The sequence below is a fragment of the Nesoenas mayeri genome (genome assembly GCF_963082525.1).
Source record: "Nesoenas mayeri genome assembly, chromosome: 1".
Taxonomy (NCBI): domain Eukaryota; kingdom Metazoa; phylum Chordata; class Aves; order Columbiformes; family Columbidae; genus Nesoenas; species Nesoenas mayeri.
The window spans coordinates 93,901,733-93,919,394 of NC_137541.1; the positions used below are offsets into that span (position 1 = coordinate 93,901,733).

At 38.3% G+C, this 17,662-nt stretch overlaps 1 protein-coding gene across 1 annotated transcript in view; it reads left to right on the plus strand.

The window, feature by feature from the left end:
- GUCA1C (guanylate cyclase activator 1C) overlaps positions 1 to 14,149 on the plus strand; it is a gene marked incomplete at both ends in the record, with an annotated part of 34,828 nt that extends 20,679 nt beyond the window's left edge. The window contains 3 exons of the mRNA XM_080350977.1: positions 8,071 to 8,220; positions 10,956 to 11,043; positions 14,019 to 14,149. Of these exons, the coding sequence (XP_080207103.1) occupies positions 8,071 to 8,220; positions 10,956 to 11,043; positions 14,019 to 14,149 (369 nt within the window). The remainder of the gene's footprint in view (positions 1 to 8,070; positions 8,221 to 10,955; positions 11,044 to 14,018) is intronic.
- Positions 14,150 to 17,662: the final 3,513 nt, after the last annotated feature.

The window sequence follows — 17,662 nt, forward strand, 5'->3', positions numbered from 1 at the left end:
AAAAATTAATCAGCTTCTAAACCAAGGGCTAGAAGAAAATAAGAATCAAGATATCTCTTAGCCAGAAAGAATTCTTCTGTCAGAAGTAAGAAACATTTGCAGCTCTTACTTCCTGAAATATCGGGGCTTTTTGGAGTTTATATGTTCAAATATATGAGTTTGTATGTTCAAATCTTTTTCCCATTAGTTTCAGACACAATTCAACCAAAGCAACAAAACCAGCAAAGCTAAACCATTTGCTTCTCCTTAATCTGGAGTAATGTTGTATAAAATTATCCCAAATGTAAAGTAACTAGCCTGATTACTGTAAACAAGGAGGAGGTTAAATTATGCTTTGTTCTTGTAAAGGCAGTGTAGTTATACCATTTTTGTCAGCATGCTTAAGTGCCTTTGAAAGGTACTATCCCCTTATAAAAAGTTCCATGGAATAGCAACTATGTTCTATGGTTATTTCACCTGGTTCTATGGAACACTATTTATTTACAGACTGTCTTAAAGAATGTGTTTGTTCTACTTCTTAACTACCTCCAGACTTATTTTACATCCACTTTTATACATTGATTCCCAAAATGCATCTATTACTTTGTAAGAACTTCCCAAAATTATTTGTGCAATTTCACAATCTTAGTTTTGTTTTCCAGTGATTTGGCACAGGACTTACTGCTGTGATAGTACTAACTTATGCTGTAACAATGTGTCATTACCAGCTAAAAGCCTAAGCTAACATTATCATTAAAATGATCACTCGCTTAATGTCAGTACAGTTGAATTCTTGGCTACAGGATTTGATGGTACAAGTTAAGATCTAAAAGTTTTAAACCAGAGGTAGTTCCCCAGTAGTGGCATGGCACCACCAAGTGTGGAAGCCTGATTCTTTACATGGGATATTAAAGTGAGGCCTATCTCAGATCTCTATTACGGTATTGCAGATTTTGGCGTTGTTTGTTTTTTTTTTTTTCATATTTCAAAAAGTGTAATCTGAATGTCCAGGAAATTTTCTCTTTAAAAGCAACATTTCAAAATACTAATGTAGGCGAGTGCTATTATTTCAGTTAAATTTTTCTTGCATTGTAGTCTTGGTGCTCAGCTGGACTGGATTAAGCTACATGATGAGGCAGTGGCACTCACAGTGCACCCCATGGAGTTTCCCCACCTCACTGAATAGCCCCTTCCTTGTCACCCGTGCACAGCGTGTCCAGGCTCACTGCCTTTGCAATGGAGATTTGCTGCACTTGGGCAGTAGGTCCATCACACTGTAGAGCGCGTCACGATCAAAGACACTGTTTGTGTGCGGCACAAGGCCAGAGGTACCAGATCCACTGATGCTTTGGCACCTGGCTGTCAGGAGTCCCCTTTCACACAAGGTCCCAGCACCTGAGATCCACAGGTTAAGACATCCCAGCCTGTAGGTCCTGTATGGAGCTGTAATGCCAACTACATTGCACAAGAGACCTAAAGAAAATGAATCACTGCATTGGCTACAGAGAAATCAGTGGCAAAAAAGAACCAACAATAAAAATTAAGCATTTAGGGGTTTGGTCAACTGATTCTTTGCCTTAACTTTTTTTCCTTAACAGGGATTAAATTTGTATTGCATACATTTTTACTGAATGTCATGCAGAAACAGATGTAGCAAAACTCAATGTGAGTCAGTATAGAAAGGGAGGAGGATGAAAGAATGATGAAGTTCAACTTCATTTTAAAATAATCTTCATCATCTACACAGTCTCCCACTGAGTCGTGCTGAGCTACTATGCTTCCTGTTTTTAAAACAAAAAAAAAAAAGGCTTTAGAGTTATTTCATCTGCAGTTACTCAGTGACCAATATTATGCATCAAACTGAAGCAATTACACTTTTCTAACAATGTGACGTTTCTTTGAAAATTTCATTGAAGTGTAAACAAGTTATCATGTACTCTGCAGCTTTCACTGAGCTTAAAAAGCACTTGGAAAGTATTACTACCATTACCAGCTAACACTGTAATTTTGTCACATTATGTGAATAGGCAAGGAAGATTAACTTTGTACAATTAATCATAATTACTTTTAAATACTACTTGTTAAGTTATGATGTATATAAAGGGGAAAATAATTTTAATGAGAAACAGTTCAGGAATCTGCTTCTTTTATTTAAAGAAATTGTAATTTTTTTTAAGTGCAACTGTATTTTTTTTTTCTACTTATTTCCTGATTAATTATGAATAGAGCAGTTAGAGGCTACTCCAGGTTTACATTTTCTTCTTTCTCCCCTTTATTATTTAAGTGTTACTTTGAAACATCCAAAACTATGCAGTCATGATTCACACATTTGTGGGTGACAATGATGTTGGTGAACCATGCTTTGGAAATAATAATTGCAGAAAAAATGCAGCAGAAATTAGATGGTCTGTTTTAACTAACTTGGCCGCAAATTCATGTAATGACAATAAATTGGTAACTGATTTCTTGTGACAAAACACAATCTATAATCTGCCATTTTTTGCAGAAATAAAAGATGCCTACTAGGTAAAAAAGGTAGAGGATATTAACTTTTTCCTTCCCTGAAGTCCTTTATCTGATAGTACTGAGTAGTTCAGGGAATGATAGTATATGTGCTTAACTTTTAGGAGCCTTCTTCCATACATGCCTTGAGACATTAATTCTTAGTAACATTACCTAGGAGCACCCGAGACAATCTGTTAAACAGAGCATCTTGGCCACTAGAAGACACATATGTCTTTGATGTGTGTTTCCTGGAGGTTTGTCCTGATACATTATTGGATTTGTCAAGGAAGAAAATTCTTCTTGAATAGTCACCAAGAAATTTGCTGAAAAATGTGTTATGTGGTCATGGCTGCATTTTTTGGATTTCTCTCGACTACTGCTTTAAGTTGGGAAAGATGTTCCCAAAAGCACAGGCAAAGGCTCAAAATTAGGGGCACAGAAAGCTGAATCCCACCATCCAGGAGATGATGGCAGAGGGTTAGGTCCTTCAGAACATGCTTTTCTCCAGTACACCCCCCCTTGGCACTGCTGTGCTGTGCTGCAGCCTGAGCACAGGACCCAGCCCCGCGCCTTGATGATTTCCCTGTCTTCCTGCTTCTCCAGTAATCCTGAAAGAAAACCATGAGTGATGGTGGGGACTTGGGGGTAGTCATTAATTTTAAACAAATAAAATAGTTTGTCATCTTAACATTTTGGATTTCACCAGGTTTTATCAGGGTAGCCTACCAGCCTGAGAGCCAGGGCACATAGCTGGCTCTGTATTTCCAACTCCTCTAACACAAAGGTCCAGGCATTTTCTAAGTCCCCAAATCTCGCAGGTCTTCTTTGTCCACGCAAAGCAGAACCTTGTGTAATAATCTGGTCAACATAGCCTTGTCTCTTTATATAACAGTGAGTATGCCACAAAACCACTTAATGATCTGCAGCTCCTAATTCCCTGCTTCATTCTTCATCCTTACCTAATAGCTTTTGCTTGCCAAGAGTCTCCCCCACCCTGTGACAAACGCCAGCTTTGTTTACTTGGGAAACTGCTGATTCTGGCCACAGCCTGTAGGGGATCTGGAGCTCTCTCCATGCCCCAAACTCCAGTATCAGACCTTAGGAACACATCAACATAACAGAATCACGAGTCACTTTGTATTTCTTCAGTAATGTCTATGCAACCTTTGAGGAACAGCTGAAAGTCTTCAGAAGCAAAAAGCAAGGAAATAGGTGAAGATGAAACGGAGCAAAATTAATCCTCCTTTAGGTTTCTGAGGGCAGAGAAAGCAGTGCTATATTTGAAATGGGGCCTACACAGAAAAGAGAAGCACATACGATTAGCTATAAATGTCACAGTTATTCTGAGCCATTGTAATCTGATGTTTGACCTGTGCCTCTTCTCTCTGACTTACGAGGTTTAAGTAGTATTCTGAATGACAGGGACTGGGGAGGGAAGGAGGCTTAATGGCCTAAGCCCTAGGTTTGAAATACCTACACCACCTATAATTGCACGCTTGTTAATCCTAATAAAGCCTATTGAGCTATTCTCCTGGTGTTGTCAGGTTGAGTTCAGAGATTTCTCCGAAACGAATGTGAATACAAGACACTGCTTATTGTGCATAGACTCTTAGTAGAGTCCTCAGTACTCTGAGTTCACTCATGACAGGGTTTTGCGCAGACGGAAATCTGCCTTTTCCACGCACATAGCCACGGTGTGCCATGGGAGAGGGCTGGCTCACCATCCCGGTAGCTCTGCCCCAACACGGTCAGGAAATCATGTCCAGCTGAGAGCCAGGCAGCCAAAACACCGAGTTCAGATCACTGTGGCCCAACCTTGAATCCCTGCGCCATTTAAGATCAGGTGTGCATTCACAGCTGACAAGTCAATTATTTTTAATCTGAATTCAAATAGTTTGAAGCTGTGACAGTTTTTAAGGACCTGTGAAGATTAGTGATGCTATTCTAAGAAGCAAGGGATAATGCCCTCCTACAGCCCCAGGGCCGGGGCATTAATTGCTGTTGTGTAATGCTGAGGTCCCTCACTGCCTGACTTTGGCCTCACAGGGCACACATCCCCCTCCTCACTCAACAAAAGCAAACAGCCTCCAGCACCTGCACACAGGCTGACATTCTGAAGCAAAAACATCTCATAAGTAGATAAAATTCAATTGTTTTCTCCTCAGGAGATCCAGTAACTAGTGAACAACTGAAATGGGGCCTGGGCAGGGGCAGTCAGGGCTGGTGGTGCCTTCAGGGCTGTGAGTATCAGTTTTATATCATCAGCAAATTCTAATTCTAGTTTTGGAGCCTTCCTTTGCCTTTGTTTTATGAATCAAACTGTTCCTGCAGCTTAAAAAAAAACACTCATCAGGGAAAGCAAAACAAGTTAAAAAAACACAGCATCAAAGGGCACAAACACATGCACAACCATAATGCCATTCTTAAGCTTTTAGTTCATCTGGTCAAGCCATTAAGAAACTAAAAAAAAAGTATGTATTTTTATTACATCTACTGTGCTAAGCAGAAAGTCCAGAAGACTTTGGGGCATGTATAAAAAGAACTGAACCCTTTTTTTGGTGTCCCAACAGCCCACTTTTCAAAACCATATTAGGAGATTTCCATCCTCCTATTTTACACCATGTCCAGAGGCATACCCTGTAGGCTTACCCCCACTGGCTCTGCACATACAGGCAGGGAAAGAAACAGGACTTCACCACCCTATTAGATAGATGTCCATAGTATCCAAATGTAATTATGCTGCAGCTGAGGAAGGCAGAGCCAGTGCCACACAGACATGATGAATAAGCCTTCACACACAAGAAATGCATCGATCACCCAAATTTGTCCCGTATCCTAAGCTGCCAAATAAGCAGACTTCACCAGCATTAACTCCATTTAATAAAAACATAAGAAGATTGCTCTTTGGAATAATAAAGCACCAGAAGCAAATTACTTCTATCTTCCACCACTGATAATCAGCTCTGCTTATTGTGTTGTTGTTTGTTTTTCATTTTATGGTTATTTATTTCGTTATTTTTATGGTAGCCCTTTGCTTGTGAATTACTGACCTCCTAACAAGCAACAGATGCTTTACTGTGTGTGCTGCACAGAGTGGAGTTCTACAGTGCCCAGAGACACATAAGGACCTACCTAGATACTTGCACAGCGAATGGTTATAGAGTGGTAGATGGGTAAATCAGCACAGCCGTATTCTTTCAATAGCATCATAACACATTTATTGTATTATTTGTTGCATTCACAGAACCACAGGATGATCTTCATAGGTTACCGTTATGGGTTTTTCTCCATTATTTAATGTACTATTCTGAGGCTCTTACATGCTACTGTAGAAAGCATGGTATTTCTCTGCATCTGAGAAAGCTCTGTACTTGTGTAAGAAGATCTCCATAGCCTTCTGCATCACATAAATATGTTCTTTTCTACCTACAATGTATGGGGTTTGGTGTAGAAGGGAAAAACAGTACATTTCTCATCAATCCCTTTCTGCAATGCTTCTGGTCCAACATCATGTAGGTAAATGTCTGCATTCTCGGTATTTCTATTCCTGGTGCACTGGTTGCTGTTAACATGTCGCCAGTGGTCTTTGTATGTCAATAGACTGAGGCCGGGACTTTCCTGACAACTACAACTTCTCTCAGGTATTTTTCAGAGGTGAGAGTTTTTGACCTTGGCCTTCAGCCCCTTCCTGCTTGGGACAGGCCAAACAATCTACCAGATCAGAATTACATACCCAAGCACATTAAGCAGATTATTACATTGTCCAAACTTCTGATATTTTGTCTGAGCAATGACAGTGACACCAAGATGTAGGAAAAAGTAAACATAATACTATTTTCCAAAATCCAAAGTGAAATGTAAGCGAGAAAGAAGAAAATTAATCTTGTCATGGACATCCAGCAAGCCTAAAATGAATCCGTAGTTTCAATAAGTAGCACGAAATGCAATAAAAAAGCAGCAACGTGAAATGCATCTAACCACATTCTTAATAGATCTATCGAATCAGATGATGAAAATGTAATCGGTGAAATAAACCTTGCCCTCCTGTAAAATACTTGATGAGATGCTTCTTGAAATAATAATTGAAAAGTTGAAATTCAAGCTGTGTGCCAAAAAGAAGCATAAAATTTGTGGTACATGATCTGTCATTATTTAGAAAGCATCTGCTTTTAATACTGGGCCTAATCTTGTTTGAAAACTACATGCAGTTACTGCCAAATCTCGTTTTATCTCAAACAGCAGTTGAATGGTGTCTTTGCCTTTGCTGAGTTTGCTGTGATTGCAATTACAATAAATCCAGCAAACACAGCAGAACCTGCACCAAGAGTCTGAGAAGCAACAGTCAGTCTGCACAAGTTATGCACGAACCAGTTCTGCATATATTTTGAATCCAGCGTGTTTGAAACATTGGATTTACCTCTTAGACGCCACTCTGCCGGACACCCTTGTGCAGAAATCAAAACAAGCACTACAAGCATGGCCATGAGTCGCACTGCATCTTTACAGGACTTCTCTTCCTTTGTCTCATAGTCTCAAGGGCAGATTAATGTCTGATGGCTGGAGAACCTCAACTGGCAAAACATGTGTTGATATATGACAATAAAAATAAGTAATACACTAAACCTAGCAGATACTCAGCCAGCCTTCTCAAACACAGGCCATCTGAAACTTATGACAGTCTTTCCAAGGCTTTCCAAGTGATTGAATTCTGACCAACAGAAAGATCACAAGATTAAATTTACCAGCAGCAAATTCTTTATATGGGCAGATGAGAAACAGTTGGAGCAAGTACTCTACAAATTCAGCAACTGCTTCTTCCATCCTTATCACATTTTTATAGAAACAAAGGAACTGTCGCAGTGGCTTAAACCACCTGGCCTGTCCTTGACAGGTTTCCATCACTAGCTTCAGAGAATAATGCAGAAAATATGGCATTAAGTCGATCTGAAATGCTCTTTCCCTATGAACATCAGTTAATCCTCACTATTTAGAAACTAGTTTATGACTTGAAAGCTTCATTTCCCATGCGAAATGTATTAGTCAGAGATATGATGTTTGTAAGGAAAAAAGGCAGTATCTGGATTTCATGCCAGGTTACTGGTTACCATGTACAACACTTCTGCATGATCTCTCAGATGAATAACACCTGGAGCAGCTCTGTTGAACTGGAAAACATCCACAGTTCCGCAGTACTCACAGGAATATAAGCAGCTCTGCTGTAGACATCTCATTAATACCAAACCAGATATCCCAGACACCCTTTTTTCACATGTAGATGTCTACCACAAAACTGATTCTTTTCTTCTCAAAAAATGTCAGTAACAATTGCTCAGAAGAGATTTGCCCTCCACCCCTATTACCCCCAGCTATCAGGGGGGAACAAAACTATCTGTGCTAACACCCTGTCCTAGAGTGTTTCCAGTTGAGTGCATCTTTTTTAACCACCACAGGAGATTTCTATGCTAAGGTGCTTTAAAAATCAGTGTGTGTTATAGTGAATGTGATGACCTGTTTCTGTGAAATTATGAGAATGAACAGAAAACAAATTTTGTTAAAGAGGGTTTTTTTTCTCTTTCTCTCTCTTAGGATGGATTTATAGACTTCTTGGAGTTCATAGCTGCAATAAATTTGGTTATACGAGGGAAAATTGACCAAAAATTGAAATGGTATTTTAAGCTATACGATGCTGATGGAAACGGATGTATTGACAAAAAAGAACTATTAAGCATATTCTCGGTAAGCAAGTTATGACCAATAACAAGGACATTTGACACAGTGCATTGTCCCCAAAACAGTCGTTCATCATGTGTTGTAAATGGGTTGTCTGTACTTTACCTAATGTTGTACAGCTGTAAAACCAGAATTGTTCTGCCAGCAATACTCCTGCTGTTAGTTTCCTGCTTATTGAAGTAAACGTATCTAAGTAATATTATACTTTAAACCACAGTTCTACAGATATAATGCTTTCCTGAAAATAAAAACCTGTAGAAGCAGTAGAGACTTTATTGTGATAAACCATACTGTAAGGCAGGGTAGAACTGAAGCAGCATAATGAATAAAACAGCTGGTTACAAGTGTTTGTGCCAGTCTGTTGTGGAAAACCGGCTCCTCAAACTGAACTTGCTGCAAGAAACAATATAGCTGTCATCAAAATATTCCAATATTTTAAATTTTTGAAAGGCTTTTAGATTTGTTTACTACAAATGCCATTACTCCTATTTTAAAATTAAACTGTGGAAATTTGATTTTATCATTAAAACATGCAATGACATTTGGGTAAAAATATTGCAGAAAATTTTGCAGAAAATGGGTCCATTTCAAACCCATAAAACCAAAGCAGTATTATTTCTTAAAAAATTATTTCCTTATTTTTCAACTTGCTCTAGTGAAATAATATTTTGCACTTCAGTAGCTGATTTCATCCGAAATGTATTATAGGTTTTTTTGCAAATACGAATGACTTAATGTTGCTCCCTAAATGTACAAGACTTGTTACAGATCAAGGTTTTGCTGCAGGGAGCATAAAATCCAAACAGGGATTTAATGTCATTATAAACAAGGAACGTATTTGTATTTTTCCTGGATTCTGAATTACTGCTGGTGCTGGGCTAGTCACTGTTACAGAATTTCAAGAGCTACTGCCCAAATTAAAAGGAACTGGAGCCACATGGAGCCACTGGGTCAAACAAATAAAGCTGATGCATCACCGTCTAAAGAGCAGCTTTCTGAAGGCAGAAGGAGAGGCTGCATCTCCCAGTTTTCTCCTCTCTTTCTTTTGCAGATATTCTCCACCATTTTTCACCCAGAGGCAATGAAGCAACTGTGTTTTGGTTTGGGATTTATCCTTTTAATGTGAAGATTTCTTTTTCAACATACCTGGTTTTAAAATCAGTTTAAACCTCTGTGTGTCATCTTCTGTTTTGGAGTATAAGAACTTTAATGTAAACCTGCCTAAGCCATTTGATCTAGGCTAGATTAAAATCAGTGTGCTCTAAAGAAAAATAAAAATACACGCTCACAGCCCTTATGGGCCCTGCTTAAACTAAGCATCAGTAAAAAGGGCTTGTCCAAAAATATATGTCATACCTGAAACATTAATTTAAATCACAGAAGTCCTATTAAAACTTCATCTGTCCCTATAGCTATGCAAACTTTGGACCAGCAGATCATTATCAACCATTAAAATTCTTTCCAGACAATCATAAACATTTTCAGTGCCTTTTAATAGCACAGTTATTTTTATTATTTAAGGGCGATTCTGTGGTAGTCAGCAATTCAAGTACTTCAGGAACCACTGCTTCCCTCTTAGCACTACAACAAATTTAACTGTGGCAGAGGTACAACCTTCCTCTGAAGACTGCACCAGGACCAGACATATAAAACACCAGAAGTATCTAAAGTATGAATTAGTAATACAAACTAGTTTATGTACCTTTTTTTGTAAAGTTCTTCCTGACTTTCTGAATTCATTTGTGCAAAGTAAAATAAACACAGTGATCATCATGAATTCCACAACAATGTTAAATAGGTTTAACTTACCTTTTATTTAAATACAATGAGTTCTAAAATAATATCAGGAACAGTAAAGGAAAAAAAAATGGCACATACAGTGAATTATCTTACACAACACAGTTCATCTCAAGATAATGCAGGTGTAGAAAAACAAATTCTATAGTATGGCCATTACAGAACATCTACACATGTGTGTTTACATATATATATTTACGTATTTTCACAGTCACTTACTAATTGTGATATTGAGTACAACTCTGTAAACATATGTTTGTCACTTCTGGACCACTGGCTCTTAACACATAGGCAACTATTTTATTAACCTAAATGATCACCATAATGCAAAAATTACTGTCTCAGTGAATAGGACACAATTTTGGAGAAATATTCATGTATACCTTTACTCCAAGCATTGGTTCCCTTTGCCACAGAAGGAGTAGAGGGGAGACTTTTGGTTTTCTTAATTTCTTTGGAGAACAAGTAAATTCTGCCAAACTCCAGGACTGCTGGTCTGACTTTATTTGTGATTACTGAGTTAAACATGTCTTAACAAAAAATGACTTAGGCTTTCTCCTCATGTGTTTTTAGCCGTGAAAAATAATACTATATTTAAATCATACAGACCATAGGGCACTCTCTGAAGATAAGAGAACTCTCTAGGGCAAGATAAAAATGCTGGTGTGGAATCTGAAGTGTATTGAAGAGCAGAAGTGCCACATGGTTTCAGAAGACCTTCAGAGATATGTAAATTAGTCCGTAATCTTCAGGCTGCGTTATGTTAATTAAATTTCCAATCCTCATTATTGAAGATTTACTTGAAATAGCTATTTATTTAGTGATTTTTGAAAGGGCTGATGAACTAAAGAGCTGAATCACAATTAGTGTAGTTCCTAGTGTATTGTTTTCACAACTTGATGGGAAAAATCATCTGAAAGATCTTTCCGCATTTCTGCCTTCAGGCTATCCAGGCTATCAATGGCTACACAAACATGTCTGCTGAAGAGTTCACAAACATGATATTTCAGAAGATAGATGTGAACAACGATGGTAAGAATTTGGGTTTTCTTGGCATTGGCAGGGATTTTCCCCTATAACGAAATATGGGACCAAGAGGGGAGCTGAACACACCACTGAAGAACTGACTGGTTTAGGCAAACTGAAAGCCAGAATCTGTTCCTTACCCGTATTACTTCAGCTTCACAGCAAACTGTGTATCAGTTGACTCTCTTAAGATGACATACATGTCACGTGCAGTAGGGGCTAAAACATGGAGGTCTTGTACTGTTCATCTAAAATGCCAGTACTCTGGTTGCAAAGCAAAATGAAAGTATCATCAAGGTACTTTTTTAGTATATTTGTGTTGGTTTAATCTATCTAAAATGTATAAGAAAATAAATTCAGATGCATGACTGCACAGGCTCTAGCATGTTCTAAAGATCAGACAGCACATTGGATGTCCCTTGAAGTCTGATTGTTAACACATGCTAAGACACATGTTACTGTTTTTTCTCAAAATAGCTAGACTATGCCAATTGGGCTCACATTTGGAAACAAAAACTGTTATTTATTGCTTCAGAGTTGTTTCTAACAGAAAACTTGTCACATGTGAATGTCTTCTCTCATACATCTAATCATGAAGAACCTCCTTCCACTGGCAATTAGATTTTATATCAACTATTGCAACCATTGACAAGTTAGGAATATCAGGAAAGCACTGCAGAGCAAAATCAGATCCCAGCCATGAATTTTGGGCATTTTTTTGTTCATTTTTCTAGCACTATTTCCTATGTTAAGGTTACTTTTAAAAAAGCTGTTTGTAATATATAATCACAGTTTAAACAGTGATCTTGTGATGCACGTGAATAACTTGTGGAGGATTTTTTTCCCCCACCTGCTTGGCCCATCTTTTGGGTGAAGGCAAATTACCAAGGGACCCAAATAACATATAGTCATACTCTGGAATCTAACCCAAATTCTATCATTATTCATTCTTTGGCCTCTGCTTGGACCATATGTTTACGGCAAGTAATAATCTTATCTGAGTTAGACCATCGGCTGAAAAAATAACTTTTGTGTCTTACATTTTAACAGTGGAATACCAGAACATTAATTATTCAGAATTATCTTCATCGTACTCCCATTTCAAACCGCTTTACATAGTTAGTTATTTTTTTAAATAGCTGCAAAGCAGCAGGACTAGCTCTACCTAAGGAACAGAACAAATTTGCCAAGTTTAGCTTAGACTATGCTACCTCCTTGTAGCTTCTTATTAAATAAATGTTGCAATGTCCTTCACATTAAAATTGAAAGAATAATCCCATGGTTGTGGGGAACAATTCTTAGAACAAATCTCCTGATAGCTTTGCAATTTATTTTCATGAGACCTGTCACGGTCACAGTGAGTCTGGCCATGCCCGTGTAACGATGTGTAACTGCACTGGTTTTTGTATACTCACGCACCAGTATTGGTACTTTGAAATATAAAGCTTGGGATCAAGAGGAGGGAATTCCAGACCCGCACACATGCATGAGCAGGAAAATGATGCAGAGTGTCCATCTGACGAGTCCTATCCAACCAAAGGCCTCAGTCAAAGGCAATACAGAGGGAAGGAGATGGGAAGTAAGAGTGCCTGGCATAGGAGAGACTGGAAGAAGCAAGAGGATGAATGGCAAAGCAGGAGGATGCAGACAAGCATACAGAGATGGTTTGTTCTGTCTCTGCTCCCAGGATGATTATCTAAGGGCACTGGGGTTGAAAGAGGAGGTGTGAACATCCTCAGGGCACTGCACCCCAGCCCTGGAGAGGGTCTTATTCCCCTCTCTGAAGCCTAAGAGCCAGGGCTCCTGTCAGCTGATGTCTTTCCACTTGAATAGCGTGTATATGACCCTGTCCACCAGTGCAGCGAGGACCCCTGTGACTGAAGAGGAAAGAATCTTTACTGCCCATGGGTAGAAAGTGGTTTTCACATTTTTCAAATGCTGATCATTTTCCTTTTTCACACCAATTGAAGTTTCCAAGGTTGCCATGAACAAAAACTGAAACACAAGAAACCTCTGAGGACTGTTAAACTCAAAAATAGCCAAAAGTCATCTAGCTAAGCTTTCACCAGAAGCACACACAACTTGAATTGCTGCTCCCCTGCACCCTGGGGCCCTGGGGCCCTACTCTTTGCCTGGCCCTCTGTCATTTCTTATTTCAGTGAGATATCATCCATTTTTGTGATTTTAACAAGAAGCTTTAAATCATCCTCAGAGGAAGAATCAAGCTTTTCTTATTAAACCAAACTCTGTTTTCCCTGTCAGAGGAATCCCAGGATCACTGTAATAACCTCTAAGCAGAGAATTGTGTACACTCTTGTGTAACATGTGAGTAGACACATACCTAGGACAAGCCTTTGCTTTTGCTGACAGGGAAGAGTGCAAAAAAATAAGAATGCTTAGTCATATTCCTGCTCTACAATAAAAATGATTTTATATTTGTCTCGGAACTTCCAAGGTATAGCCTGCTTTTGACATTAGCCTAAAAAGTCACACTTTGGATAACCATTTCAGTTGCTTGGAAGAATTTATCAATCAAACCACTTAAACAATTTTTTTACTACATTTTACCATGGCTCTAAATAATCCTAGTAGTCAATACAGGCAATATGCCTCATAATCCTGAGCAAATCATGCCCTAATCTACGTTAAAACGAGCTATAGGATAAATTCCAGTTAACTCAGTGAGAATTGGTCCATACATCTAAATTCAGCCTTGATACAGGCTTCATTAGCACTCTTTTCACACATTTCTGTCACCATAGATATTTAGACTTATGTGAAAGGTGTGCTTGATCTCTTTAACAGAAAAAAAACAAAAAAAGCAAGTCTGGTATAAAGTGAGAAAACATTAGAAAACTTGCCTATCAGCAAAGAATGGGGAACCTTCCTGAGGGATTCAATATGGCATGCATGGCCTTGTGTGGAGCTGAGAGTGATTGCTGGGTTCCTCGGCTCCTAAGAGGTATCTGATTTCCTTTTAGGGGAGCTCACTCTAGAAGAATTTATCAACGGTGTGGAAAGAGACGAGGACCTAATGGAATTGATTACAAAAAGTTTTGACCTTTCCAACGTGCTCAAGGTCATACAGAGCGGCAGGAGACACAGCGTCTGAAGGATCCAGTGATGGATGTGGCATCTGTGTCATCAGTTCAAGGAAGATAATATTTGTTATGTTCATAGAGCTTGACGTTGTCCAAGCTTGCCCAGGCAATACCAAGTGGCCTGCTCCAGGAGTAACAATTTTCGCTCTTGACTCCATAGCTCTCCTTTTCTTTACTATTTCCCTCGTTAATGACTGTGGCAGCCACAGAACACAAACCTTTGCCCACATATAACAGAAAAGTTATTTGATGCAGCACAAGTAACTCGCTTGGTCTCAATGAACACTGTTCAGAGTAATCAATAAAATAATGAAAATATCACAAAATGCAACCTTTCTAGAAAACATGGAGTTAACAAATTTCTTCTTTTAAGTACAGCCTCTTTAATCTACTACCTAAAGTGTGGACATGAACTTCTAGGAAGGACTGCGTTCTATCTGGATCAATTAAGAATGAAGCCTGGTTTGCATTAACTTAACATTTGCTCTAAGTTCTTAAAATTGGAGTAGGTTCTCTGGGAAACATCTTGGTCAGTTTAATATTCCTGAGATGTGCATCTTCCTTAACAAACTGTCTACCATTCTTGATTTTATTACATATGAAAATTAAAATAATGTAATGCTTTGATGTTTTGGTGTGGTTCAGCTACTGTTCTTTCAAATTAACCTTTTATAGAAGCACTGGAATGAAATTTTGTTATCTTTGTAGATTAAAATTAGAAGTTCAAAGAAGAGCTGAAACCAAATAATTTTGTAAGCACTCTGTTTTCCCAGAGATTTGTGTCCTTTGACTTGTATGTCCTCCTTTTCTAAACAATTTGTTTTCACTGGGCACTTTGCCATGGCTGCATGAGACAAAAGGTAAGAGGCATCGTGACTAATTCCTGCTGATGGGACTGCTGGCTTCTGCCAAACAGACTGTTTAACAGCTGTATTCTTCCTGCCTTTCCCTGACAGGGACTACTAATTTAGGTATCTCTGCCCTGCCCAGATACCTGGGTGAAAACTTTTAGCAATTTAGTCTCTCTGATAGTTCTACCTTCTTTCAAACTGGGTTGCAATTGTCTCTGAATGTGGTAGCTGTTAGGAGTGCGGGGAAGGCATTCACAAATGGCATGATCACATATGCCTCATTTTCCTAGGAAACTAGGCTAAAACCAACTCAATCTTACTTTATAAATAACAAGATTAATTCTACGAGCTAAAACAGAACTGCATGAACTGTCTGAAAAGGGAAAATTATAGTTCTCTCTAGTTCTGTTAGGACTGATTCTCTCTCGAATCCGTAACAAGTTTTATCAAATTACTACATTATATCAGAAGTTCTCCTTGGCTGACAGTGCCCTGCAGGAATCACACTAATATTTGTTAGTGTTAGAAACATCGGCTTTATGCAAAATAATTTGTGCATGGATCGGTGCAGGCTGAATGAAACAATTATTAAGACTTCAATATGAAAATGTTTTTCTTCCAAATTCACTTCAAATCTGTGTCCATTTGCACACGAAATGTGCTCCATCATCTGTAATTATTATCCCAGGTTCTGATTTGATCAACGGACTATACTAAGAGTATGCAACATGCATCACTTGACATTATAAACAGTTCTGACATTATAGTTCTGACATTTGAATCTTTTATATCCTTTCCTAAATAAATAAATAAAGGAGAGAGAATGATGCATGAGATTGCTGGTGGTTCAAATTTTAAGTTCTTGTATTTATTCACCATTGACACATTAATATGTCATTGTCAGTATAAGTTTTCTCACACCGAGACTTCAAAATATCCTTTTTCTTAATCTAATACTTTTGCATTTAGATCCTATGAGGGTTGTATCCTTCAGAACTGGCTTTAAAATATGGTCCAATCTAAACAATTTGGGTGTATGGGAGCAGATGTGGCTTGGATTTTTGCTTTTAAACTAACGAAATCATGGGCTTTGAAAAAATGAAAACTATCTATCTACACAGACTCTTTTTTATAGAGGCATTTTAAAGAGAATATGTCAATTTAAACTTGTCTAATTTTTCTGCATAACTGTAATTATATGAAGTGAATTACCTATTCAGGAGGAGTGTTGTGTTGTATTAAAAAAAATTATGTATGTAAGGAAATTCTTAGCCATTTTTTGTTACACTAAATTTTAAAGGAGTAGCTGACATGGTCATTTTCCACACTTTGATCTAAAATCATTTAGCAGAAACCTGTGTAATTAAGAAACAAATATCTTTACAGTTTAATGTAAACTCTCTGGCACATAATATCAAAAAATATTTACCTACAGTAACTCCACATGTGTTTGGGACTAGTCATAAGATTCTATCTAGTTTTTTATAAGTTGATTAACATAAATTTCCTTTAACTATTTAAGCATCATTTGATACATAGCTGTTTGAGATAAATGAATTATGGCCACAATTTTCTATTGGTGTCATTCTTCTAAATTCATCAGCTGCTCACCAAGCGTCTCAGTGAAAACAAGTCGCACATGAAAAAACCTCTCAGGTGTGACTCCCCAAAGTCTTGCTCTAAACCAATGTGAAGCTGCAACTTGTTGTTGTGGAGCTGCTTTGAAGTCATTGGAATGCTTATTGGAATGCTTATTGCTAGTTTAAGAGGCAGCAGAAAAGGAAAAAAAAAAAGCCTAATGTTAGCTCATGTTACGTTATACCCCTTAGCAAATACCAGCTGTGAAGGGGCAGAGCTGAGCCGCTGATCCTGAGGGCTGCCAGAGCCCACAGGAATGCTTTGGCTTCAAAGCCCTGCTTGGGAGAGAAAGAAAACATTCTAGCACTTGCTCTCAAGAAGCATCTTTGTCAACAAGATTGATGCAGATGCCAGCTGTGAGTGTCTGGAGAAGCTGGGCTGCCTATATCATCATCACGGGGCGGGGCCAGGTTTTAATTAAGATAGATGTGTACTGAGAATGGCTAATGATTTTGTCACCATATTCACCTTGAGAAGAATCACAGGTTTCAAAATCACTCTGTGCAGCTGGGTGAGCTTTGCCAATCAATGGGGTAATTGGTCGTTTCTCTTCTAATATAAGCTCTTTTACTGTTTAGAAATCCTTATGACTTTATGCTCTTTTTATTGCATCCAAACAGCTAAAAGTAATTAGTGTGACAGTCACCTTTTTCAAACAATTCTTAATTGTCCTAAAATTATCTCCTTTTCTTTTCTGGTAGCTCAATATGCTAGGAAAATAAATAGGTACTTTTTCTTCTGAGAATGTGGGAATTCAAAGCAAATTGCCTTTTCTTGTAGATGTGAAACTGCTTAAGCATTAACAGGCATGATTAAACCTTATGCCATAGTTACGCATCCCTGACAAAGTGGGAGGATAACTTTCTGTGGTGTGAAGAAGATCCCATATATGCACTTAATTTTTGACCTTATGTAAAATTAGCTGTACCATACAGACCATAGCAGCTAAATATTCAACTAAATATTCAAAGCTTGGGTTCCCTGTATGCGGGGCGATCTGTCCATTTACTTGATACTGACTCAAGATTTTCCACA